Source organism: Doryrhamphus excisus, linkage group LG22, assembly GCF_037039965.1.
Source record: "Doryrhamphus excisus strain RoL-2023G ecotype Guam linkage group LG22, RoL_Dexc_Guam_v1.1, whole genome shotgun sequence".
NCBI lineage: Eukaryota > Metazoa > Chordata > Actinopteri > Syngnathiformes > Syngnathidae > Doryrhamphus > Doryrhamphus excisus.
The window spans coordinates 186,793-210,212 of NC_136378.1; the positions used below are offsets into that span (position 1 = coordinate 186,793).

The 23,420-nt window shown below is 50.4% G+C and overlaps 3 protein-coding genes across 7 annotated transcripts; 2 read left to right on the plus strand and 1 right to left on the minus strand.

Annotated features, from left to right (window-relative positions):
* The first annotated feature begins 146 nt into the window (after positions 1-146).
* On the plus strand, positions 147-6,775 carry LOC131110258 (pre-mRNA-processing factor 39). Of its 5 annotated transcripts, XM_058063184.2 has the most exons (15): positions 722-863; positions 1,525-1,745; positions 1,826-1,951; positions 2,041-2,159; positions 2,430-2,597; positions 2,668-2,848; positions 2,924-3,028; positions 3,110-3,227; positions 3,293-3,405; positions 4,418-4,544; positions 4,618-4,889; positions 5,032-5,216; positions 5,289-5,363; positions 5,854-6,013; positions 6,080-6,775. In XM_058063184.2, exons 1-15 carry the CDS (start codon positions 770-772, stop codon positions 6,146-6,148), a joined length of 2,133 nt encoding a protein of 710 aa, XP_057919167.2. In that variant the 5' UTR covers positions 722-769; the 3' UTR covers positions 6,149-6,775. The 5 variants fall into 5 exon arrangements, with proteins under 5 accessions (XP_057919168.2, XP_078644336.1, XP_078644334.1 ...); XM_058063185.2 differs by lacking the exon at positions 722-863 and adding an exon at positions 147-294 and having other exon boundaries at positions 5,032-5,363; XM_078788210.1 differs by lacking the exons at positions 5,854-6,013; positions 6,080-6,775 and adding an exon at positions 5,706-5,847 and having other exon boundaries at positions 721-863.
* Positions 6,392-9,447, minus strand: ubxn1 (UBX domain protein 1). The gene is made up of 9 exons (XM_078788211.1): positions 8,955-9,447; positions 8,823-8,876; positions 7,785-7,903; positions 7,637-7,724; positions 7,368-7,559; positions 7,254-7,305; positions 7,064-7,177; positions 6,809-6,992; positions 6,392-6,735 (listed from the first exon to the last, which is right to left on the minus strand). Exons 1-9 carry the CDS (start codon positions 9,011-9,013, stop codon positions 6,695-6,697), a joined length of 903 nt encoding a protein of 300 aa, XP_078644337.1. The 5' UTR covers positions 9,014-9,447; the 3' UTR covers positions 6,392-6,694.
* A 3,242-nt stretch (positions 9,448-12,689) lies between these two features.
* Positions 12,690-23,095, plus strand: ehd1a (EH-domain containing 1a). Its single transcript, XM_058063189.2, has 6 exons — positions 12,690-13,582; positions 16,683-16,780; positions 20,300-20,541; positions 21,216-21,386; positions 21,954-22,118; positions 22,182-23,095. Exons 1-6 carry the CDS (start codon positions 13,194-13,196, stop codon positions 22,713-22,715), a joined length of 1,599 nt encoding a protein of 532 aa, XP_057919172.2. The 5' UTR covers positions 12,690-13,193; the 3' UTR covers positions 22,716-23,095.
* Positions 23,096-23,420: the final 325 nt, after the last annotated feature.

Below are 23,420 nucleotides of genomic sequence, written 5' to 3' on the forward strand. Positions count from 1 at the left end.
AAAGTACTACTTTTTCACTTTAGGGACGTGGAATGTAAGAAGCCACATTTAGAATATGTGAGGCGGTATGCTTTGTAATACAGTTGGTCCTTGCAGTATCGCAATCCCCCACAATGTGGCGCTTTTTCAGAAATGAATCAATGATGGCTGTTTGGCGGGAGACCGGTCTGTTAGTCAACACGTTGAAATACTAGCAGTATGTTACATTCTGGTCACCGTTACCTTGCATTAAAGTCACCCATGGCATGTTCCCATGATGGAGTGAAAAAACGTCTCCCATCTGGCGTGGAAGTGGTAAGGTTTTGGCATTTAAGATTCCAATAAATTAATTTGATGCTAACTGTTAAGCTCGCTAGCTAGCGGTCATCTCGAGAGTTGCAATGTGGTGTAAGTAATAATAGCAGTGTAACGGTGACCATAGGGCTGTTATATTGTGTCTACAGAGCTCCAACAATGTTTTGGATTTAATTCGGAAAGTCATGCAGGTTTCATGTGCTGTAAGAACGAAAAAGTCCGTCTGTTGACATTGAATAACATTTAACCCGTTTGAGTCTGGAACCAATGAACCGCTTTTAACAAGGGACGACTGTATTTTTATAACTTCACAGAATAAGTTGTGTACATTTAGCGCTTAGCTATCTTTATTCTACCGAACGTCTATATAATCGCACTTTGCATGTGCTAACTATTTGCGTTTACTATGTGCTCAGCGAAAACCTTCTGCCACAATGGTGACGCAAGTTTGTGACGTCACGCATGATTTGCCGCCATGACGGCGCTCGTCAGTGACGTTATAGCTACATCTGCCATCATGGCGGCTCAAGGCGAAGTAACCCTCAACGGGGAGCTAGGAGAGCCTTCAGGTATTTCGAATAGCGCCAAATACAATTGACGGTCCTGCTACGCGTCGTGTCGGACTAATGTTTGGGGTGCTGGTTCGTTTTGCGTGGGCTCCACATGAACGTCCGTCAGGCTAATGGCTTGAGGGCAGCCGTGACGGCCCTCATTTACAGCATTAACCTTTTAACTGTCACTTGTTAACTTGTCTAAAGTCATTCACTTACTCCTCTTTTTACTATGTATCAATATTGATATTGAATATTGATTGATATATATATCAATATATATGAGTGTTGTTAAGTCCGTGGTTCTCACTTATTTTCTGTCATATTTTCTGTCATGCCCATGCCCATTTCTTTGCACCTTCGATTTGAAATACTAGAGAAAGTTGTAATATTTCTTCATTTACCTTTACTGTAGAGACTGAACTTGAAACTAAAACCAGGAAAAAGCATACAAGCGTAATGCAAACTGCATTTTGAATACTATCAGTTTGTACCAGTTGGTAGGTTTGCATTAAAATGACCCCCCCCCCCCCCCCCCAACCGCAACTGGAATGGACATTTCCTGGCACAGTATGACTTGTCAGCATCTATCCCAGAATTGATTTTAATAGAAAACGATCCAAGTCCTTCAGTCTTGAGTGTGGATGGATGTGCATTTTTAAAGCCTTGCTTTCTGCAGCCACAGAGGGCGCCATGGTCCCCGCACCACCTGACCCAGAGACGCCAGACGAGGACGGGACCTCTGGCGACCCAGACAGTGCTTCCATGTGTCTTCCTCCAGCTGCAGAGGACGAGGAGGGTGCGATGCCAGCAGACTTTGACCATCTGTGGAAGGCCGCACACGACAGCCCTCATGACTTCTCCGGCTGGACTGACCTGTTGCAGTACTGCGAGCAGGAGGTGAGAGCCGGAGAACGTTAGCCGTTTGTCAGGCTAATTGTGTCTGATGAAACATCCAAGTTATTTTGTTTTCTCCCCAGGGACACTTGGCGGCATCACGGAGAGCCCTGGTGGCCTTCCTCGCCCGCTATCCCCTCTGCTACGGCTATTGGAAAAAATATGCTGACTTGGAGCGCCGTGCTGGCAACGACGACAAAGCGTCGGCGGTAAAGAGACTTGCCATCCAAGCCACCGTTGGGGGCCGGAGAGTCTTGTGCTGGTTTGGACGGGCTGTTCTTGCTGTCTTCCGTGCCAGGTGTGTGTTCAGGGTCTGCGGTCCATCCCTCTGAGTGTGGACTTGTGGATCCACTACATCAATCTGCTGCTGGGAACACTGGACATGGACCTGCCCGAGTCGGCCGAGCGGATTCGCAGGTGGAAGACTCTTTCCTGCTGTGGTGGTTTTACTGGGTGCCATTTAAGAACCAAAGCATGCCAGACCTGGGCCAAGATTAAGGCTCACTTGCTGAAGTATGCGTCTAGTTTTGGAATCACGGCTCAAACGTTCATGAGTGACTGGACCCCCCATTTCCCCCATCTTAGCAGCTCTTGCTACAAAAGCTCAGCTTTACAGATGCCATGTGTACATTGATGTGTGCCTGATTTGCCCTGGGGGTGGGGCTTTGATGTTCTTCCATCTTCCAGTGTGTTTGAGGATGCGGTGGCGGCAGCGGGCCTGGACTTCCACTCGGACCGGCTGTGGGATCTCTACGTGGAGTGGGAGAAGGAGCAAGGAAGCACACGGAAGGCTGCAGCCATCCTAGACAGAGTCCTCAAGGTTCCCACTCAGTTGTACAACACCCACTATGAAAAGTAAGACGTGGCTGCAACCCCGTCGCCGCCCCCCGTGCGCTACATACGTCGTTTGTGACGTTTCCCTCAGGTTGAAGGCCCACCTGAGTAGACACGAGCCGAGGGAGGTGTTGTCCCTGGAGGAGTACGAGGAGCTGAGGGCCTTCTGCCATCAGAGCCGGAAAGTGGAGCGCGCCGAGCAGGCCAAGGACAAGGAAGAAGAGAGGCCACCTGGGGAGGAGGAGCTCGCCACGCCCAAAGGCGCAGACTCCGTGAGGAGCATCTCAGTGCTTCCAATCCAGCCGAGGTCATCAGAATGAGTCACGTTGCTGGTCTTGTTTGCTTAGGAGGAGATGATGCGGAAAATTAGAGAGCAGGTGCTGCTTCGCAGGGACAAAGTCTACCAGGAGAATGAAGATGAGGTCCGCAAGAGGTGGCACTTTGAAGACGCTGTGAGTCAGCACGGCTTCTTTCATTTTTTCCAGATGCTGTCTAACAATACGATATGCTGCCATTTGTATTTCTCCGTCCAGATCAAACGTCCTTATTTCCATGTGAGGCCGCTGGATCACGCCCAGCTGCGAGGCTGGCGCTCCTACCTGGACTGGGAGATGGCTCAGGTCAAGGCAGACGGCCAGGACCTCAGCAAAGGTGAGCACCGCTGACCTCTAGTCCACGTCTCCAGCGTCTCATGTGAGACCTGTGCTGGTGTGCAGACACGGAGGAGACGGAGGCGGACGTTACACCTGCCAGAGACCACCACAGACTTCGGGTTCTGTTTGAGCGCTGCCTGATAGCCTGCGCGCTCTATGAGGAGTTCTGGACCCGGGTAAGCCAAGGCAGGCCGTGCACGACCGCCATGTTGACATGCTAGCGTAGGCCCGTCAAGACAAAACCGCTATGACCCAATTCCTACCTTACCTCGCCCTGCTCCTCACGAGGCTACGATCCCCGCACTCACCCTCCTACTAGATATTCATATGATGGCAGGAATGATCATGTCAACACATGACATGAAAAATAACTCCCGTAACTGGAATTAACCCTCGATGGGGTGGGATTACCCGTGCTGTGCAGGTGAGCAAAGGAAGCGCTCCCTTTTTCTCTCGAGGAAGACCTTTACTGTGCTAGTGTAACAAATGATGCACCGCAAGGACAAAACACCCTCCATTGATCAGCCAAAGACCCTTACCACATCCTGGTAGTACTCACTTCTTACTATTGCAGGATACTCTCATCCTCATGGGAGTACTACTCATGTCTTGCGATTTCATGATACTCTCATTCTCATGGGAGTACTATTCATGTCTTGGTATTTCATGATACTCTCATCCTCATGGGAGTACTATTCATGTCTTGGTATTTCATGATACTCTCATCCTCATGGGAGTACTACTCATGTCTTGCTATTTCATGATACTCTCATCCTCATGGGAGTACTACTCATGTCTTGCTATTTTATGATACTCTGATGCTCATGGGAGTACTACTCATGTCTTGCTATTTCATGATACTCTCATCCTCATGGGAGTACTACTCATGTCTTGCTATTTCATGATACTCTCATCCTCATGGGAGTACTACTCATGTCTTGCTATTTCATGATACTCTGCTACGTAGTACGTGAGGTTATTGTTGGCATCTGGGTAAGTTATGGTAAACGGTGAGAAAAGGATAGAGTGTATCTCTAATGCTGCTTAGAGTAGAGTAGAGTAAGAGTAGAACTAACCCTAACCGCCAGCAGGCGGTCCCTACTGCGTAGAAACGCCGGCTGCCGTGTACTTGAACCGGAGAGGTCCAGTACACAGCGGCCGCTTCCTCACTCGGTTTTGTGTGTTCAGTACGTGGAATACTTGGAGCCGCTCAGCGTGGACGAGGCTCGTGCCGTCTACAAGCGAGCCTGCGAGATCCACCTGCCATCCACGCCCAACATCCACATGCAGAGAGCCACCTTCGAGGAGAAGCACGGTGCGTGGAGACCACGCCACACGTATGCGTGGGCCTACGCAGGGCGCCCGCTCTCATGGTCTCCTGGCTTTAGGTGATGTGGCCCAGGCTCGGCGAGTGCTGGAGGCTCTGGAGAAGAACCGGCCGGGTCTGGCGGTGGTCCGCCTGCGCAGGGCTGCCTTGGAGAGGAGGGCGGGCCGGCTGGAGCGCTCGGAAGCTCTGCTGCGGGAGGCCGTGGCTCAGTCCAAGGAGAAGCCCGCACTGCACGCCTTCTACTCCATCAAGCTGGCTCGGCTGCTGCTCAAGCTGGCCGGCGACCCCGGCGGAGCTCGCGGCGTCTTGCAGGAAGCGCTGGAGATCAGCCCAGTGAGGATGAAACTACCGCTCATTTATTCCCATTCCTCAGGCCGGGAATCGGAATTGCTTTCTACGATGTTTTCCTTGTACGCTGACATGTTGTAGCCTACGAGTGTGGAATGGCATCATCTGTGTCTCTGGTGCATCCCAGGGCAATGCCAAGCTGCACCTCAACCTGCTGGAGCTGGAGCTGGAGGACGAGCCCTGGTCTTCGGGCGAGGCGGTGCAGGGCTGCGTGACGCGAGCTCTGGCGGCGCCCCTCGCCTCGCACACCAAGCTCTGCTTCTCACGGCGTGGCCTCCAGTTTGCCGAGGAGCACGGCCGCTCCATCAGAAGGTCATCATCGCATCAGTCAGGTGCCGTTGTCCCGTGGTCTTCTCTGACGGTCTGTCCCTGTCCTCCTCACAGTGTCATGGCCGTCTATGAAGAACACCAGAAGCTGCTGACGGAGCTGAGCGCCACCAAGAGGGAAGCACAGAACGGGTAGGAGAAGCAGCTCATTGGGTACATCCAGCAATCTGGTATCACACTTGGTGGCTTGTGGAATCCGTCAGGATAAGTCAATTCCCATAAAGTAGGGTTCCTTCTTTAGGAATGGGATATTTTCATGGTTCTTAGTTATCTTGGGGGGTCCAACGATAAGATAAGATATGATATGCCTGTTAGTCCCACAAGAGGACATTTCATGTTTACAGCAGCACTGGTGGCACTAACACTAAAACAGCCAAGTTTGATACCCCAACTTTAAGATACAAAAATGCCTTTTTGCAGCTCTGCTAATTTGAAGGAACACGGGTGACATTCATTCATTTCTGGAAAGTAAAGGTGATATGAGGGAGCAGTAATCCATGCGTGGTATTTGGAGGGACGACTGTATCCTCAACATGTCACCCGTGTTCATCCATGACCCAAACGGTGTGGACAATCGGGATTGGCCCAGGACGTTCTTGACACACTGACTCCCAATGGCCAGGAATGAAGAGCCAGAGAAGAAGAGCAAAGGCGATGACGGCTCGGTGGCGGACGGATCTGCACAAGCTCCAGATGCCACGCCTCCCGTCCCCATCACCACCCCGCCTCCGCCGGACACGAGCGGCCAGGCCGGTTGCGGCGTGCTTGGCGGCTGGTATCAGGTGTGAGCGAGTGACGCCAGTTCTCTCATTTCTCCGTGGTCATTTTGCTTCTTGGTTTTCCCCCAGCAACCTCAGTACTGCGGTTACGGCTACCACACCTGGAACTACAACCAGGGCTACTATCCACCCAGCTAACCGGGGGGACAACTCCAACCCACTGGAATCTTTTGCCTTCCCCACCCTGGATGGGTGAAGATGAGGGTCTGTGTTGAGATGAGAAGCATGAGCTTTTTAAAGCAGGACTATTTCCCATGTGAAGTTGCAGGCCAGCATGCTATGGTGACGTAAGCTAAAGCTGCGTGTTCCTGTTTTCGTCCTATGGGAGCGTTCCTCCAAACAGCTCTTTAGTTGGCTTCCAGGGAAATAAGACAACATGGCTGCGGTTCTCCAGAGTCAGCTTTATTTCAAGTCAACTGTCAATAAATTCGGACTTATTAAAAAACTGGCAAAGTAGAATCTCACAAAGTCAGGATGTTGTGAAGTTAAATTAAGGCCCTTTGAAATAAACAAGCGTTTACTTTGTTCCAATGTTGACCAATCAGACGCCAACCAGCTTCCCCGTCTTTCCAGCGACTGCGTCCAATGGGAGCAGCAGTTTTAGCAGATGTTGGCATCTGGTGGCCGTCTGTTGCAGGTTGGGTAGAAGTGGAGGCGGTGAGGTCGGCTCCTGAAGCCAAGCCTTCACTTTTTGGTAACGACCAGCACAGCTGAAGGCACCAAACCTGGGGAGGCGTGGAAAAGATGAGAACAGCTGAACACCAAAATGTGGCCAGCGTTGAAAAGAACATTCCTCACCCAACTCCTTGAGGGGCTTTTCCATGTCCAGTTCCGTGTAGACGTGACGAGGGTAGGGGGACAGCAGCGTGAAGTCCTGACCCTCAGGCGTGTTGCCGTTCACCTGCACGTAAACGCGCACCGCCGCCAGCGGCTCCTGGGCCTTGAAGACCGCCGTGATGGTGGAGCCGTCCAGCAGACGCACCTGTTAGCGTGGCGGACATGGTCAGCACGTTCCCTGGGAAAACCGGCACGTGTGACAGCGGACATTCTCACCTGTATTCGGGACTCGTCATACTCCTTCTTGGTGGGCGGCGGGCCTTGATCAGTGGGCGACACGGGACCGGCTGGGACCGAAGTGCTCGTGCCGGACGACCCACTGCCTCCAAACTTCAATGTAAGCACAATTCCATTTCAAATTGGAAAACAACAAACAGACGGTTGCACCAAGAAGCGTGGAAGCTACCTTCTGTGCTCGCTCCTCCCTGTCTCGTGCAATCTTCTCTTTGACCCGTTGCCTGAAGCCAGAAATACATCTTTGATTTTGGACGCTTCCTCGCCCGGCCGATGGTGACTTTACCTGGCCAGTTTGTCCTCCATCTTCTCTCTCCGCCGCTGCTCGGCCAGCTTCTTCATGTCGTCGTCTTGGATCTTTTGCCGAATCTGCTGCAGCTCTTGGCCCTGCTTCCTCCGCTGCTTCTCCCTCTCCAGCTCCTCTGCCCGCTCCCGCTCCCGCCGCTCCGCCTGCTTCACCCGCATCAGCTCCTCCAGCCTGACACGTGCATGTGTGCATCCGTTAGGCCACCGTGGGGCCACCAGGTTTCCGGGTGAAAACTGCTGGCTTCTGACCTTTTGACCTGCTCCACTTTCTCCTCCTCTGTCATGGGCTTCTTGGAACTCTCGGCATCACCAACCTGGCCGCCTTCTCCACTCGCAACTGAAAGCCAACAAAGCACATGAGTGCAGTCACGTTAACCCCCCCCCCCTCCCTCCCTACCTCCAGTCGTGTCCCCCAGCAAAGGCTCTTGCTGGTCCTCCTCCGCGCCCCCCAGGATGCTCTCTGCTGGGGGTTTGTACGGCTCATCCACGTCTGCGTCGTTCTCGTGCTCCATTAACCTGGTCAGCAACACAACGCCGTCTTCGTCTCGTGTTTTTTAGGTCATCATAAAAAAAAAAACACTTGTAATTTTACAAGAATTAAGTTATATTTTAACGAGGAAAGGTAACCTTCAAATGGTACAGAATTGAAATAGAATAGAAAAAGCTTTACTGAAAGTCCTAGTAGACTAACAGTTGGCTTTTATGGAAAATGAGGTTGGGAATGAAGCCAACGTAGGAAAAGCTTTCTGAAGAAAGATAAAATGAGGGGAAAAGAGCAGTTTGATACAAATAGGCTTTTTCACTGAGGAACTACTTTTTATCACATGAAGCATACACGTACACGGTACGCCTTATCATCCGTTAGCATGCTCAGCATCCCTTCATTTTCCACCATGTGGTCCCTGCTGGGATGTTGGGACTATTCACTCTTCCATTTACCCCAGTGACAAAAACTGCTGTGGAAAAGTCAGCCTTGGCCATATACTTCAAGCTGACCTATACACAGGGTTGGTTTGATTGACATGTGAAATTAAGTATTTCATGCTGTCAGAGTTGGCTAGCTAAACTGGCGGGAAAAGGAATTCCTTTCCATGGAAGACTCTGCTTTCCAATGTCAACATTTCAAGCAAGCCGACGGCGCCCCCTGGTGGAGGAGCCGTGTGCTGTAGCTGGGAATCAAGATGCTTGAGACCAGAGAGAATAGACTTCAGATGCCAGGTATCCGTGGTAACCATGGTAACCATACTAACCATACTAACCATACTAACCATACTTCATCATCCAACCGCACATGAGTGACTTGCCGCCATTGGCCGGGATCTCCAGTAGCCCCAAGTCAATAGTTACCATGGCGTTATGTTGGTGGTGTACTTTTAAAAATGAATAAGCTCGCCTATGCTACTCCACGCAAAACATGTCTTGGTGTCCAACTGACCAGTCCATGGCTTGTTCGATGCCCTGGTTGCCGGTGCTGGCCACGGCTCTTTCCCTGCAAAGACACGAAGCACAGCCGTCTCCATTTCCACCGTCACTGCCTCCACCCGCCCACCATGACACCGGCACTCACGCTCTGTTCCGGTCAAAGCCCATCTCCAAAAGGCTCTCCAGCGTTGTCAGGTCTGCCATCTTCTGCGGAAAGACAAAATGGGGAAACTAAAGGCCAGGCGGTTTTGTACTTTCAACGCTTTCCACGTGTTTGCCTCCGCTGATACCGTAATCCCTTCGGCTCGACGCAAGCCAACTTTAGCTCGTTTTAAAACTCGACAACGTTGCCGGGTTGACCACCTAGTCCCAAATCATGTTTATCGAGAAGGCCGCTGTTATCTTACCGCCGTTTGGTGGAACGCTGCGGGCTAAAACAACGCCAGCTACCGAAGGCTAGACTTAGCAGCCCAAGCTAACGTTAGCTTTGAAGCCAAGCGGGGCTAGCGAGATAAAAGGCCAAACGACCACAGAGCCAACAAACTTGCTCGTCACTTTAACATCTTCGTATTCACAACAGTCACGGAATCACACGCCCGGTGCTTTTATTTCCCTACTGGAAGGATAATTCAATGATGATCATGGTTAGCTTACTCGCACCTTCGCCACCGCATCGACGTGTACGGAAGCCCACGCAGGTCAAACAGCAGGAATGTTACTCGGCGTCGTGGGACTTCATTCATAATGGTGATGCATGACAATATTATTTTACCATTGGAAATAACTCGTATATTCTGTGTGACTCCCAGTTGGAATATTACATTACTAGAGTGTTTAGTGTTTCCTATTTCTTTCATCATAACCATAGAAAATGAGTCATGATAAAAAAAAACATCTATGAAATTAATCTGCATTTGTCAAATATTCCTCTTGAGATTGTATTTTACGAACAAAAAGATTGTATGTATTAACAGCTCCAAATGAACAGGAAATGTTACCGCTACAAAAATAGCACACTTGTGAAAATCCTTTTATCTTACTCTGCTCGCTTTAATCGTTTATGGACTCACACATAAGCGTGTTGTTGAGATGAGCATGACAGGTTCTCATTGGGAGTGACCAGGATGGATAGGATCAGGAAGGAGTCCATCAGAGGGACATTGCATGTTAGAGGCCTTGGAGATAGTCTTTCCCATTGATGTTCGGAGTGCACCTGAATGCACCTCCCGTGTGTGGTGATAACGAGGAAGTGTGGTCCGAGGAGGACTCGATGGAGATAGATACATCACGTGGTGTTGGCTGCTGCTGATGTCTTCCCAGAATAAAGGCGTGGCTTGACACAGCGTGCATGCATTAATTACCAAAAATATCCCGTCATTCATCAACTCAATTCGTTTCCAACGTTAACGCGCCATTTTTGACAGGCCCAATATAAGGTGAAAACATCCAATATAATATTTGCCCTGTGAGGGAGTCCTTTCTTTTTCTGGAGATGGAAAATGAAAGGGAAGGTTGGCCTTCTCGTTCTCGCTCTGCCACAATCCAATCACAGCAAAGCGGCCATTTGGCCGAAAGCGATCATGGTGTGTTCCTAGCGAGCAGGCGTCTTTTATTGGCTTTTTTCTTGCCTGTCATGTGTTTGTCGGCGCTCAGACACAATGACATTTGCTTTTTGGACTTTTATGAGCAGGGTGGGTCTGTAACATATTTACAATCATTGTAATGATTAATTTCTTGCTGGCACCTCAGCAGTCTTAAGGAGCTGTCGGTCTGGGGGAAGCCAGATTTTGGTCGGGGAGAGACTTGATCGTCTTTTAGCGAGCGTCCCTGATGAATGTGTGAAGGTATGAATGTTTCCATTGGCTTTGACATCTTGTGTTTGTGTTCTTGGAGGTTGTGGAGCCACCGGGGGAGTTTGTTGAAGGCTTGACGGGACAGACATGGTGGGTATGCTCGTCTTGATGGTTGATCCCAAGGTGCCGATGTGTCAACGTTCATGTCAGTAAAGCATGTTATGGTCACAGTCAACTGCAGGGATTATTGTTTCTGATTAATAACTCATTGACAGACTTGTGCAGGTCAGGGGTGTTGCATACTGGCGCACCGATGATGTCATTGAGGCATTCTTAATCACGTCCTAAGGCTGAAAGGTGCTCCAGTGTGGCTATGGCACCCTCCCAATGTCAGCCTTGCGTGTTGTAGGTGACAAGCGTCTTGTTATTCGTAGGCGTCCTCGTATCAACATGGCCTCCTTAATGATGGAATTGTGCTGCTGGCGGCAGCACTTTGCACACTCCTGCTGTCCGCCGTTTCATTCTCGTGGTGACTTCATGATGCATTTACCAAATCTGGTCATTGTAGCTTCCAATACAATCCATGCCCGGCCTCGGTTCCATGAAAGGGTGAAGGTGTGCACCTCGATGACTTTATGGCTGTGTTTTTGTGTGCTTCACCAGAGGACAAGGTTAAGGGTCAAAGCTCATTCACCATTAGAGGAATTCTGCACCGTTCTTAAGATGGCGCTGATTTCATCATTCATCGGGTGAAAGACTCGCTTTTATTGCTGTCATAAATCTGCGCTGGAGTAAAAGCCAAGGTGACGGCTGGGGTCAACATCAAATGGTGTCTTCCATCCAGAAGAGGGCAGCCTTCTCTACCAGGTGGAGGCCAAGCAGGAAGAAGGCTGTGATGTCCTGTGTGGCGTTTGTCCTACCCCCCCAGTAGCTGGTGGTGTTTCTGTGGGTCTCTCCAGCTGTAACAGCATCTCCATATGGGACAACTCAGGCTTCCAGTGGAGCTGCTGTTATCCGTGGAGGGACACAAAGCAGCTGCAGTACGTCCATCCAACATGTAAGACGCCCGTGATCACGTTTGCTTTCTCTGTCAATAAAACCTCCTGAAAACACGGCAAGCGTGTCACATTGCAGCCTGGCGTCTTTTGACATTGTTTGGTCAATAGAAAAGACTGAATCCAAACTTTCATCATCATGAACCTCCTAGAAACAGAAAGAGAAAGTGGCTGGTGCAAACACAGGAGAAATCTTCCACAGAATGTGACCTTTGACCTGACCTTGACGGCATCCGCCAGAGCCAGCATTCAGCAGCAGGGTGCAGCCTAACCCCAACAACTGTTCAGTCGTGATGGAGGACCAAGACCACCGGGCTCGTCCCATAAAAGCTGATGGTTGTTTCCTTCCTTCGATCCTTCAGTCTTCATTCCCGTGCTTAAAAGTACATCAAATGCCTCATCTGTCATCAACATCACAACACTTGCTGGTGCAGTTGGTGGAAAACGGAGATGAGTCGGCCCAGCGGAGCGGAGAAAGGAGAAGGCCAGCCAAGATGTCCGTCACAGCAAAGCAGTGATGCTGAATGTTCTTCCCAACCACGGTGAACCTGACACTGACAGATGGACTTGTCTTCAATTGGCTACTTCAGGAAATAGGAACACTTGGCACATTCCCCTACGTTGCCAGATGATGTAGCATCGTGATGATAAACATTAGTTAGCATTATGATGCTAACAATATTTCAAATCCTTTGGGGGGTAGGGTATATAAACATGGCTATGTAACTAGCAACCTGAATTGACAGATGACTGTAAAGTCAGGAAAAGTGGGGCCTAAATGACAATGACATGTTACAAAATACATAAAAAAGACGTGGAGGGCCCCGAATGACAAAATAGTACGAGTGGGAACATCTCAATGTGCACTTTGTAAGTTCTCGCCACGTTTGTGTAGCGCCTAGTGCTTGTGCATGGATGTCAGTAGTAAAGTTATTTCAACTTCCTCTCCGCATATTCAGACCTTTATTGTGAAATACGCACGACATTTCCGGTGTCCCTCCTCTCGGAGGCCTACTCCAGTCAATCCTCACGGCCAAAAAGGCGACCAATTCGACCAGTTATGTGTTGTTTGTTTGCCACGTTACGTATAAAGAGCTTTTAATAGTCGATGTGTTTTTAAAAATGAGTTACGCCACCAATGTTTCGGCGCACGGACAGCTGACGTATTTTAGGAACATGGCGACTCCGGCTTGCCGTACGAGGTCAGGTGACGCCGACGTCACCGGGAAAGCCGTCAACTTGCTAGCCGTATTAACAGTAAGTTATTGGAACATAAACTATCAACTTTATCGGTGTTTTTAAAGTGCGGTTTGTTAGCCGAGTGTCGTGTGCCTGAAGCCGGAGCTGAGCTGGGAAGACTAGGGAGCGTCTGCGGCCGTGTGGCAGGGAGCAGCCCCGAGGAGGTGGGGACAAAAAGTAGCCAGACCTCGCCTCGCCCAGCCATTGCTTCATTCCGACGGGCGACTACGACCAGCACCCCAGGTTCACGTCGTAGGTGGCTTCTGACACGGCTTGTGTCAATAAAGTTCATACAGCATGTTCCGGAAAACCTTAAAAAAGGACCCCGAGCTCTTCCAGAACGTGGCGGACGGGCTGCGGCAGCTCTACCGGACCAAACTGTTCCCGCTGGAGGACACGTATCGATTCCACGACTTCCACTCCCCGGCCCTGGAAGATGCCGACTTCGACAACAAGCCCATGGTGCTGCTGGTGGGCCAGTACTCCACCGGGAAAACCACCTTCATCCGACACCTCATGGAGCAGGACTTCCCCGGGATGCGGATCGGGCCCGAGCCGACCACGGACTCTTTCATCGCGGTGATGCACGGCGATCAGGAAGGGCAGATCCCCGGCAACGCGCTGGTTGTCGACCCGAAGAAGCCCTTCCGTAAACTCAACGCCTTTGGAAACGCCTTTCTTAACAGGTAAAGTTCCGCCATTGTTCGGAGATGTTGTTAGAGGGGTGTTCAATAGGAACTTCCAATGTCCCAACTTTTGCATCGCAATGGCCGAGGGCGCAACTTCAGGCTCAACATTGGGCGTGTTCCCACTCTGCCCACGATGTTGATTTAGACGACTGAAGGGGTCAGCAAGGACTATCTTTACATATGGGGGGGAATAAAAGCAACGAGCAACCGTATCTCGTGTTGCAAAGTTGCTTTGCATACAAATTCCCAAATGAATGTCGGCACTTCCACGCCCTGACCGAGACACGCTTGGCAAGGCACTTTCAGTACAGCTGTTGCACAATCTTGTCAGCTGTGTGGAGTTTGTGTGAGTTCCCTTCTTTCATCACCGCCCTAAAAGGTTGGGTGTCACCCGTGAGGCGCTGCTTTCGCTTTGACCCGAGCCTTCCAGCCATCTTTGGGTCTCTTGAGGCTGATGCTGCCCCGTCCTCCTCGGCACAGTCTATGCAGCTATGCGCTCTCGGTGACATCACGGACGGCCTCCCTCATTCCCAGCCTGCCCCGTTGACGACACCAGAGCGGGTTAAAGGTCCGGCCCTGTCCTTGGCGGCCATTAGGACCCATTTGTAGCCAGTCTGACTCGGCATGTCCTCACAAAAGTTCAGTTAGTGTGTCACTCTCCTATTCCTATGGATCAGTCCGCCAGGCGCTCCTTGCTGCTCTTAGCCCCGTGGCCATTAAAGGCCTGTTGGCGAATGCCAGAGCAGATTTGTCCTTGACCAGGTGTCCTTGAGAAAGATCCCGAGCCAATATTGCGTCAGCGTGTCTTGTCTTACAGCCTAGTTTTAGGACAAAAGCAGCCCACATGACCTTATCTTATCTTATCTTATCCAAAGCTTTCCCAGCCAGGGCTTCATGGTCTAACATAAGGGGAAAATCCCCCCGATCCTCGTCTTTCCCAGCCATTTCAACTTTCTTCCTGGATTCTTTCCTTGTAATATTCCGACTTTATTCCCATCATGTTGTTACTTTCCACCCAAATCAATCACTTCCTGCGCTTTGGCTGATTGTTTGCTCTTTGCTGCGACACGCCGCCCAACATCGTCAGACAAGCTCAATAAAAAGCAAAGTCAGGCATCTCTCATAAGACCTTGCAAGTGCAGGATTGGCCGCCTGGGTGAATTACACATGGCGGAGGGAAGCAGATAAGATTGTGTGTAAACAAAGGCCATTGTCCATGGCTGCATCGTTTGTCACCCCGATGGGCGCCGTGCTGCGGTTGGCTTCAATCGCCATCTTCTATTGGCTGCCGGCTCTTTGGGAAGCTGGCGTTCCCAAAATAAACACGACAAGCGGGTGGATGCTGGTGCAATGTGCTCTAATGTACCTTTACTTGCTAGCCGTGCTAAGCTCCATGATCATGCTAATAATATGTTTCAAGAAAAAATGGCATCTCAGTCGGTGAAAAAGTACCTTATTAGCATCTTTCCTCTTTTTACCGTTTTGCTGTTGTTTTTTGGAACATTTTCCAAATATTTCAACTTTCTTCCTAAATCTTTTCCAATGTTCTTTAATGGCATGACTTCATCCCATAATATTCAAACTTTCTCCCAACCTAATAGTCCCATAACATAACATTTGTTTTTCTGTAATAATTCAAGTGGATTGTGGTGAAATGAGGTTTTTCCTCCTAATGTTATTCTGCTAAAGTTCCCACTCCTTCTTCATAGCGACACTCCATTGTTGGAAAACAACTGCATATTTTTGCTGACTTTGTGTTTTTTTTACTGTCGTTGTGAAATGATATATTTGGAAGGTGCCAGAGGCCTCCTTGGACACCCGCGGTCCCGCCGCTTATGTGAGAACACACGGGACTAAGATGCCAGTTAGCCTTTAACCAGCAGGCTCACCTTTGGCAGGAGCACCTTGATAAAGACTTGGTCATGCGCTCCTGCAGTCATTAACGTTACCACAGTACATGCCTTCTGGACTCCCCCCCCCCCCCCCCCCCCCCCCCTGCATTTTTAGTTGACATGCCCCCACCGTCAGCGAGGGGGGCCCTCTATCAGTAAAAGCTGAGTCAGCAGAGGGCAAGTTCCGCACCGGTCCCGCTCCCGTCCTGTCCTCAACCTGGCCTGGAATTTCTTCCTGAAAGTGCCGCAGCCTGGTTGGATGTGGACAGCAGAGACAAATGCTGTGCTGTGGACTATCCCGATGTCTGTGAATGCACCGTAAGGTGACCTGCTCACTAAGACACACTTGGACGTTCAAGAGCAGATAATCCTGGAGAAACCACACAAGTCTTTGTCCTGCACCTCACATGCCGGCAGCCCCCAAATCCGCTTCCTCTCTCACTGGGAAGTTGGGTGTACAATGGGGAGGGAGGTCAGGGGTCAAGAGGTAAGGCATCAACATTCAATCACAGGAACACGGAAATTAACCCTTGGTGTTATCTTTGTAAAGAAGTGTGGCCACTGGGTTTTTTCCACCCGCTGGAGACCCGACGTCCATGCCTCTCAGTTCTAACAACACATCGTCCCTTCCTGGATTTTCCCACAAGTGGCGAGTGGAAAGTGTTGGGTTAGACGGCTAAATGGAAACCCTGGATGAAAATTCCTACAATGGCGCCGGCAGCAATGACAAGAAAGCTTGCATGTTCCTTGCCGTCTTCAACAAAAACGCTATGGGATTAGGCTTTTGTGTGTGTGTGTGTGTGTGTGTGTGGTTGTCAACTTGAAAGTAACAGCAAGGCTCCTCCAGCCTCGTGACCCAGCGCCTCCAGGCTGGTGTTTTCTGGTGTGTTCAGTCTTTCACTTTGACTGAAAGCGACGCGGCCTCCTAGCGTGTACTCGTAGCGTGTACTCGTAGCGTGTACTCCTAGCTGCAGGCCGTCTTCAACCAGCCCATCTTTCAGGGCGAGAGCAGACGGGTATGTCTGGTCTGCCTGTGACGGGAGTGTTGGGGCTCGCTTTAGGAACCATGTGACTGCATCCATATCAGACGTCTCCAACTGTCTCCAAGCCATCCATCCAACCCTCAGTTGACCTGAGCGTACTTGACCACTAGTGGTGTTTGCTTCTCCGCGTTCCTTGTTGTCATTTCTCTTTCTTTCTTGCAGGTTCATGTGTGCCCAGTTGCCCAACCCGGTCCTGGAGAGCATCAGCATCATCGACACGCCTGGAATCCTGTCGGGAGAGAAACAGAGGATCAGTCGAGGTCTGCCAACACCACACTACCACACTCATCACCACCCGCCAATCCAAACACACACAGAATGGCGTGAACAGGAAGTTCAAATATGAAGAATGCAAGGAAAACGCATGCACTAGGCTTGTCCACCACATGACCCCCCCCCCCCAGGGGCCCATCATAACAGGTCATGTAAAGCTAAGGAAGCTCTTTGATGTTCACTTCCTGTCTCCTTACCTTTGACTTTGCTCCACCACCCTCGTCTTCAACATCCTCTTTTGGTTCCTCGTCACACTTGACTTTCTCATGACATCAGTCTGCCAATTAGGGTTGACACTCCTGTCACCAGAACCTTTCCAAGGACCAGATGGTCACCGCCATGCAAAGCAGCATTTCCACATTGAGCAGATGTCAAGAAATGACCTTCCTTGATGAAATACACGACATCCCGTTTTATTCCTTGTTCACGTGCTCCCTCTCACTTGCACAGTCATGTGACTCAAGATGACCCGCAGAGCGTCTTCCTTCCCTTTTTCTGTCACGCTTTAAGAGGAAGCGCATACAGAACGTGCAACAGGACTCTTAAGAACAGGAAGTGGCGTAAAATGGAGAATTGGGTTTCCCAAGAAGGCCATCCTCACCACGTGCGTTTCTCCGTGCGCCGATATGCACTCTGCTTCTTATTCACTCCGCTTTCCCATGAGGCCTTGCTTAGCAGCAGCTGGAGCCAATGGGCAAGCTCGGCAAACACACCGACAACCCCGAGAAACCAAAGACGCATGCTGAGGTCACCTTGACACACTCGCACGGGTTGGCAGTGTTGTAGTACAAACACCAGCCATCACGCCGCTAATGTACGCTATTATGGGTACACAAACAGGACCGACTGGAGCTGTGTGTACACATCAGGGTGTTGCCGCCCGTGTGTGTGTGTGTGTGTGTGTGTGTGTGTGTGTGTGTGTGTGTAAACATGCCGAGAGATATCAGGCTTCCACCCGGCTTCAGGAAACGGTCACTTTCACCTCACTGCTGTATCTACAGTATATACCACTTGTACAATATGTACAGTATATACCGTATGTACAGTATATACTGTGTGTACAGTATCTCATTGATGTTGCTGAGCAGATCATCTGAACTTATAACTACAGTAGCACACTATGTTGTACTTCCACCTAGAGTAGTACATTATGTGTCTATATAGTAGTACCATTTAAAGGCTGCACTAAAAATACTGCTAAATGTAGAAGACTTTGTGTAATCTTGCTTTGTGGACCTCATGTTTCCTGTGTGATGAAGCCATGAATGTAGTACAGCAATACAGTAATGACATGGGTTGTCATAGTATTACTATTACCATCAGAGTCCCAGCTGTCAGTGTGTTGCCATGGTGATATCGGAGTCTTAGTAAGATGTTGGACATGGAGGCAGACATGGAGCTAGCATGTGTCCAAAGTCTTTCAGTCAAGTTGTGTAGCTTCAGGTGTACTCTGTGTGTTTTGAAGTAGCAAGGAGAGTCCTAGGGGGTCCGATACTGGATGTGGATGATGGTGGATACCATGAAGATTAGTGATGTGGATGATGGTGGATACCATGAAGATTAGTGATGTGGATGATGGTGGATACCATGAAGATTAGTGATGTGGATGATGGTGGATACCATGATGATTAGTGATGTGGATGATGGTGGATACCATGAAGATTAGTGATGTGGATGATGGTGGATACCATGATGATTAGTGATGTGGATGATGGTGGATACCATGATGATTAGTGATGTGGATGATGGTGGATACCATGAAGATTAGTGATGTGGATGATGGTGGATACCATGAAGATTAGTGATGTGGATGATGGTGGATACCATGAAGATTAGTGATGTGGATGATGGTGGATACCATGAAGATTAGTGATGTGGATGATGGTGGATACCATGAAGATTAGTGATGTGGATGATGGTGGATACCATGAAGATTAGTGATGTGGATGATGGTGGATACCATGAAGATTAGTGATGTGGATGATGGTGGATACCATGAAGATTAGTGATGTGGATGATGGTGGATACCATGAAGATTAGTGATGTGGATGATGGTGGATACCATGATGATTAGTGATGTGGATGATGGTGGATACCATGAAGATTAGTGATGTGGATGATGGTGGATACCATGAAGATTAGTGATGTGGATGATGGTGGATACCATGAAGATTAGTGATGTGGATGATGGTGGATACCATGAAGATTAGTGATGTGGATGATGGTGGATACCATGAAGATTAGTGATGTGGATGATGGTGGATACCATGAAGATTAGTGATGTGGATGATGGTGGATACCATGAAGATTAGTGATGTGGATGATGGTGGATACCATGAAGATTAGTGATGTGGATGATGGTGGATACCATGAAGATTAGTGATGTGGATGATGGTGGATACCATGAAGATTAGTGATGTGGATGATGGTGGATACCATGAAGATTAGTGATGTGGATGATGGTGGATGTGGGAGTCGTGTAGTTGTGAAAGCATAAATTGTTAGTTGAGATGAGATGATCTTACGTCACCATCCATGTGACCTCCACGAGCCTTCTTGGAGGTTATGGATCCATAGGATTAAGATTAAGATATGCCTTTATTCGTCCGTCAGTGGGGAAATTTGTTTGGAAAATTAGGAACATGCTTCTGTCAATTATGTAGACGGCAGGGAAAGTATGTGTCTTCCACTCTTGCAAGTGAGACGCGAGCCAAGGTTATCTTTTGTTCTCGCCACTTCCTCCTTCCGTCAGCATTTATTGTCCCTGCCCCGCACGGACCACCGGGGCCGCATGTCCGCATGTTGGAGGCGCAGCAGTTGTCCTGCAGGCTACAAGTCAACTTCATGCTGCTGCAGCTGTCTCCCTGGCCTGCTGCTCTTGGACACGTGGTGAACAAGCTGCGAGCAAACGTCTTTCACTGGCTCCCACTGGCTCCCACTGGCTCCCACTGGCTCCCACTGGCTCCCACTGGCTCCCACTGGCTCCCACTGGCTCCCACTGGGACGCCATCTTCTGTCACACGCTGGCATGTCAGCCTCACTCTTTTACTTCTGGAACCTCCTACTTTCCTTTCTGGCCTCCACCCTGCTCCTCCTCTTTGTCCATGTGCATACTGTAGGTACATGCAAGGAGATGAAATACTGTAGGTACACGCTAGTAGATGAAATACTGCGGGTACACGCAAGGAGATGAAATACTGTAGGTACACGCTAGTAGATGAAATACTGTAGGTACATGCAAGGAGATGAAATACTGTGGGTACACGCTAGTAGATGAAATACTGCGGGTACATGCAAGGAGATGAAATACTGCGGGTACACGCTAGTAGTTGAAATACTGCAGGTACATGCTAGGAGATGAAATACTGCGGGTACACGCTAGGAGATGAAATACCGTAAAGATACACGCTAGGAGATGAAATACTGCATGTACTCTGTGTATGGGCATGCGCGTGCACGTAAAGATGATGTCATCAAGACCACCTCTTCTCCTTTGGTGCGAGCAGGGTACGACTTTGCCGCCGTGTTGGAGTGGTTTGCCGAGCGCGTGGACCGCATCATCCTCCTGTTTGATGCCCACAAGCTGGACATCTCGGATGAGTTCTCAGAGGTGATCCGTGCACTCAAGAACCACGAGGACAAGATGAGAGTAGTCCTGAACAAGGCCGACCAGATCAGCACCCAGCAGCTGATGAGGGTCTACGGAGCGCTGATGTGGTCTTTGGGGAAAATCATCAACACACCCGAGGTACGCCCTCATCCCTCTTAGGGGGGTAGACGGTGGGACGGGTTGGCACTGCCACCATTTTGCCCATTTTCTCAGCTTTTACCTTTTGCTGTCATGCTAGGTGTTAGCATGCTAGCATTTTAGCCATTTTCTCAGGTATGACCTTAAATGGTAAAATGTTCCACCTGAGGGCGCTGGAAGCGCGTTGACCCTGTTGGCACACCCACCTCGTGATGGTTGGTCCAGGACCTCGGGATCATGGGAGGACGGAGGATCGAACCCACGATCTTCAGGTTGGCAGATGACCACTCTGCCAACTGAGCCATGGCGCCCCCTTACACAGACACCTTTTGCTATCATGCTAGGTGGTAGCGCATTGTTAACATTAGCATGCTAGCATTTTAGCCATGGTAGCATTTTAGCCAGGATTCACAGATGCTTTGTAATTTGTTTTTGCATCCCAGTGTACTTCCTGTCAAGGTCACAGCACAGCCGTGTGGTCACGGGATCACTTTTGTGAGCTGTTGGGTTTGTGTCACGTGGACATTGACCTTCACTGACCTTGTGGCTTTGGAAGGACTTGGACGCGAGGCTGCTCTGTCCTCCCACTTCCTGTTGGCTGCCATTTAGCAAAGCGCTTCTGTTGATTCTTTCACACGGGTTCAACTGCAGCCTTCCTCTCTCCTTCTTTGCAGGTGGTGCGCGTCTACATCGGGTCGTTCTGGGCGCAGCCCCTGCTGGTGCCCGACAACAGGAAGTTGTTTGAGGCGGAGGAGCAAGATCTCTTCTTAGACATCCAGTCCTTGCCTCGCAACGCCGCGTTACGAAAACTCAACGACCTCATCAAGCGAGCGCGCCTCGCAAAGGTCAGTGCTTGCACAACCCAAAAGGCGCCGGCAGGACGACCACCATCGCTGCACGCGTATGAAAGCTGCACACAGACTCCTCTCACTAGCTCAGATGCTACCATGTCATGGACACGTTGGCAAAGCCGTCGTCGTCGTGCCCGACCATGAAATCAACCTGCGGCCCACACGTGATATTATTCTCTTCCACCCTCCTGGTCTGGAGACCAGGGCTGGCCCCCCTTGAACACCCAGACCCACCTTTTCCTACAACACCACAATCTGTTATCATTAGAACTTTTCATGCTTAGGGTGGTTTTGTTTAGGATAAGTGGTATGGATGGATGGATGGATGGATGGATGGATGGATGGATGGATGGATGGATGGATGGATGGATTGGTTGTTCAGTTTGTGGTTTTCTAGTCAAAGGAGACGTTTAGAATGCGCCGGGTGTCAGTTAAAAAAAGCAACCAAACAACTGTGGGCCGCCCTTTGGGGGCCCCGGATAAGCCCACCGTTGTAGTGAAAACGGCTACACGGGTCCCGCGTGACATCGTGCAGGTGTAAAAATGAAGCTTCTGTTTCAGGTGCACGCTTACATCATCTGTTCGCTGAAGAAGGAGATGCCCAGCGTGTTTGGGAAGGAGTCCAAGAAGAAAGAACTGATCGCCAACCTGGGGGAGATCTACGTGAAGGTGGAGAAGGAGCACCAGATCTCGCCCGGAGACTTCCCCAACCTGGCCAAGATGCAGGTAAGGCGTGCGGACGGCCGAGGTCCGACCTGTTCCTCACCGAGTCCTCTTTCCTGTCGCCAGGAGCTGCTCAACGCCCAGGACTTCTCCAAGTTCGCCTCCATGAAACCCAGGCTGCTGGAGGCCGTGGAGGACATGCTGGCCAACGACATCGCCCGCCTCATGGCCCTGGTGCGGCAGGAGGAGGCAGCGCTGCCCTGCAACTCGGTCAAGGGCGGCGCCTTCGAGGGCACCATGAGCGGGCCCTTCGGCCACGGCTACGGCGAAGGCGCCAGCGAGGGCATAGACGACCTGGACTGGGTGGTGAACCGCGACAAGCCCTCGTACGACGAGATCTTCTACACGCTGTCGCCCATCAACGGCAAGGTGTCGGGCGCCGCCGCCAAGAAGGAGATGCTCAAGTCCAAACTCCCCAACACGGTGCTGGGAAAGATCTGGAAGCTGGCCGACGTGGACAGAGACGGCCTCCTCGACAACGAAGAGTTCGCCCTGGCCAACCACCTGATCAAAGTCAAGCTCGAGGGCCACGAGCTGCCCGCCACGCTTCCCCACCACCTGGTGCCCCCGTCCAAGCGAGAGACCACGCTGCAGGCGTAGACCGGGTGGCCTCGCTTCAGGAGAGACAGTGAGGAGGAGTTGGGAATCGGGAGAAATATTCTCTGATCTAACCTGGGGAGGGGTGAGGGGGGGGGAGGGAGGGGCGGTGCTTGGAATGATTCCACCCCCCCCAGATGAGAGGACATTGAAAGGCTGCGTAGCATGATGAAGCTGACACGAGCTGGGTCAAAGGTCAGATACTATACAGTCCACTTGTAGAGTCCACATAGTTTGTTGATCCAAAGAATCCAAAGTAATCGACTTTGCATTTGCAATAAATCATCTTGTTCATCTCTATTTTTCTATTTCCTTTCCATTGACTTTCTCTCCAAACGCTTCCCCTTTTGGCACATCAATAAAAAGCACCATGTGGCACCCAGGCTGCTGACTACATTTCATTGGATGTTTCACACAGGATGTCCAGCCTTTAGGCCTCTCTGCTGCCCTCTGGCGGCCAACTGGCGTCATAGCAAACAGAGGAGGACTTGGACTGCGGCATGATCGGCAAGTCTTGGTAGTTACAATAGACGTTGATTGAAGGAGAACACCATCCAAATAGGCGTGTTGTTGCAGGAGACGGGAAAACCTGGGTTCAATCCCCCCCCCCCCCCCCCCCCGGCCATCTCTGTATGGAGTTTGCATGTTCTCCCCGGGCATGCGTGGCTTTTCTCTGGGTACTCCGCCCCCATTCCAAAAACATGTTAG

Excerpts from the sequence above, each read along its gene's own strand:
- LOC131110258 (XM_058063183.2), top strand. The coding sequence starts at position 770 with ATGACGGCGCTCGTCAGTGACGTTATAGCTACATCTGCCATCATGGCG. Across the intron at positions 1,746-1,825 it reads TGCAGTACTGCGAGCAGGAG|GGACACTTGGCGGCATCACG; the intron begins GTGAGAGCCGGA and ends TTTTCTCCCCAG. Across the intron at positions 3,406-4,417 it reads ATGAGGAGTTCTGGACCCGG|TACGTGGAATACTTGGAGCC; the intron begins GTAAGCCAAGGC and ends TTGTGTGTTCAG.
- ubxn1 (XM_078788211.1), bottom strand. The coding sequence starts at position 9,013 with ATGGCAGACCTGACAACGCTGGAGAGCCTTTTGGAGATGGGCTTTGAC. Across the intron at positions 6,993-7,063 it reads ATGACGAGTCCCGAATACAG|GTGCGTCTGCTGGACGGCTC; the intron begins GTGAGAATGTCC and ends CCACGCTAACAG. Across the intron at positions 6,736-6,808 it reads AAAGCCCCTCAAGGAGTTGG|GTTTGGTGCCTTCAGCTGTG; the intron begins GTGAGGAATGTT and ends ACGCCTCCCCAG.
- ehd1a (XM_058063189.2), top strand. The coding sequence starts at position 13,194 with ATGTTCCGGAAAACCTTAAAAAAGGACCCCGAGCTCTTCCAGAACGTG. Across the intron at positions 13,583-16,682 it reads GGAAACGCCTTTCTTAACAG|GTTCATGTGTGCCCAGTTGC; the intron begins GTAAAGTTCCGC and ends TCTTTCTTGCAG. Across the intron at positions 20,542-21,215 it reads AAATCATCAACACACCCGAG|GTGGTGCGCGTCTACATCGG; the intron begins GTACGCCCTCAT and ends CCTTCTTTGCAG.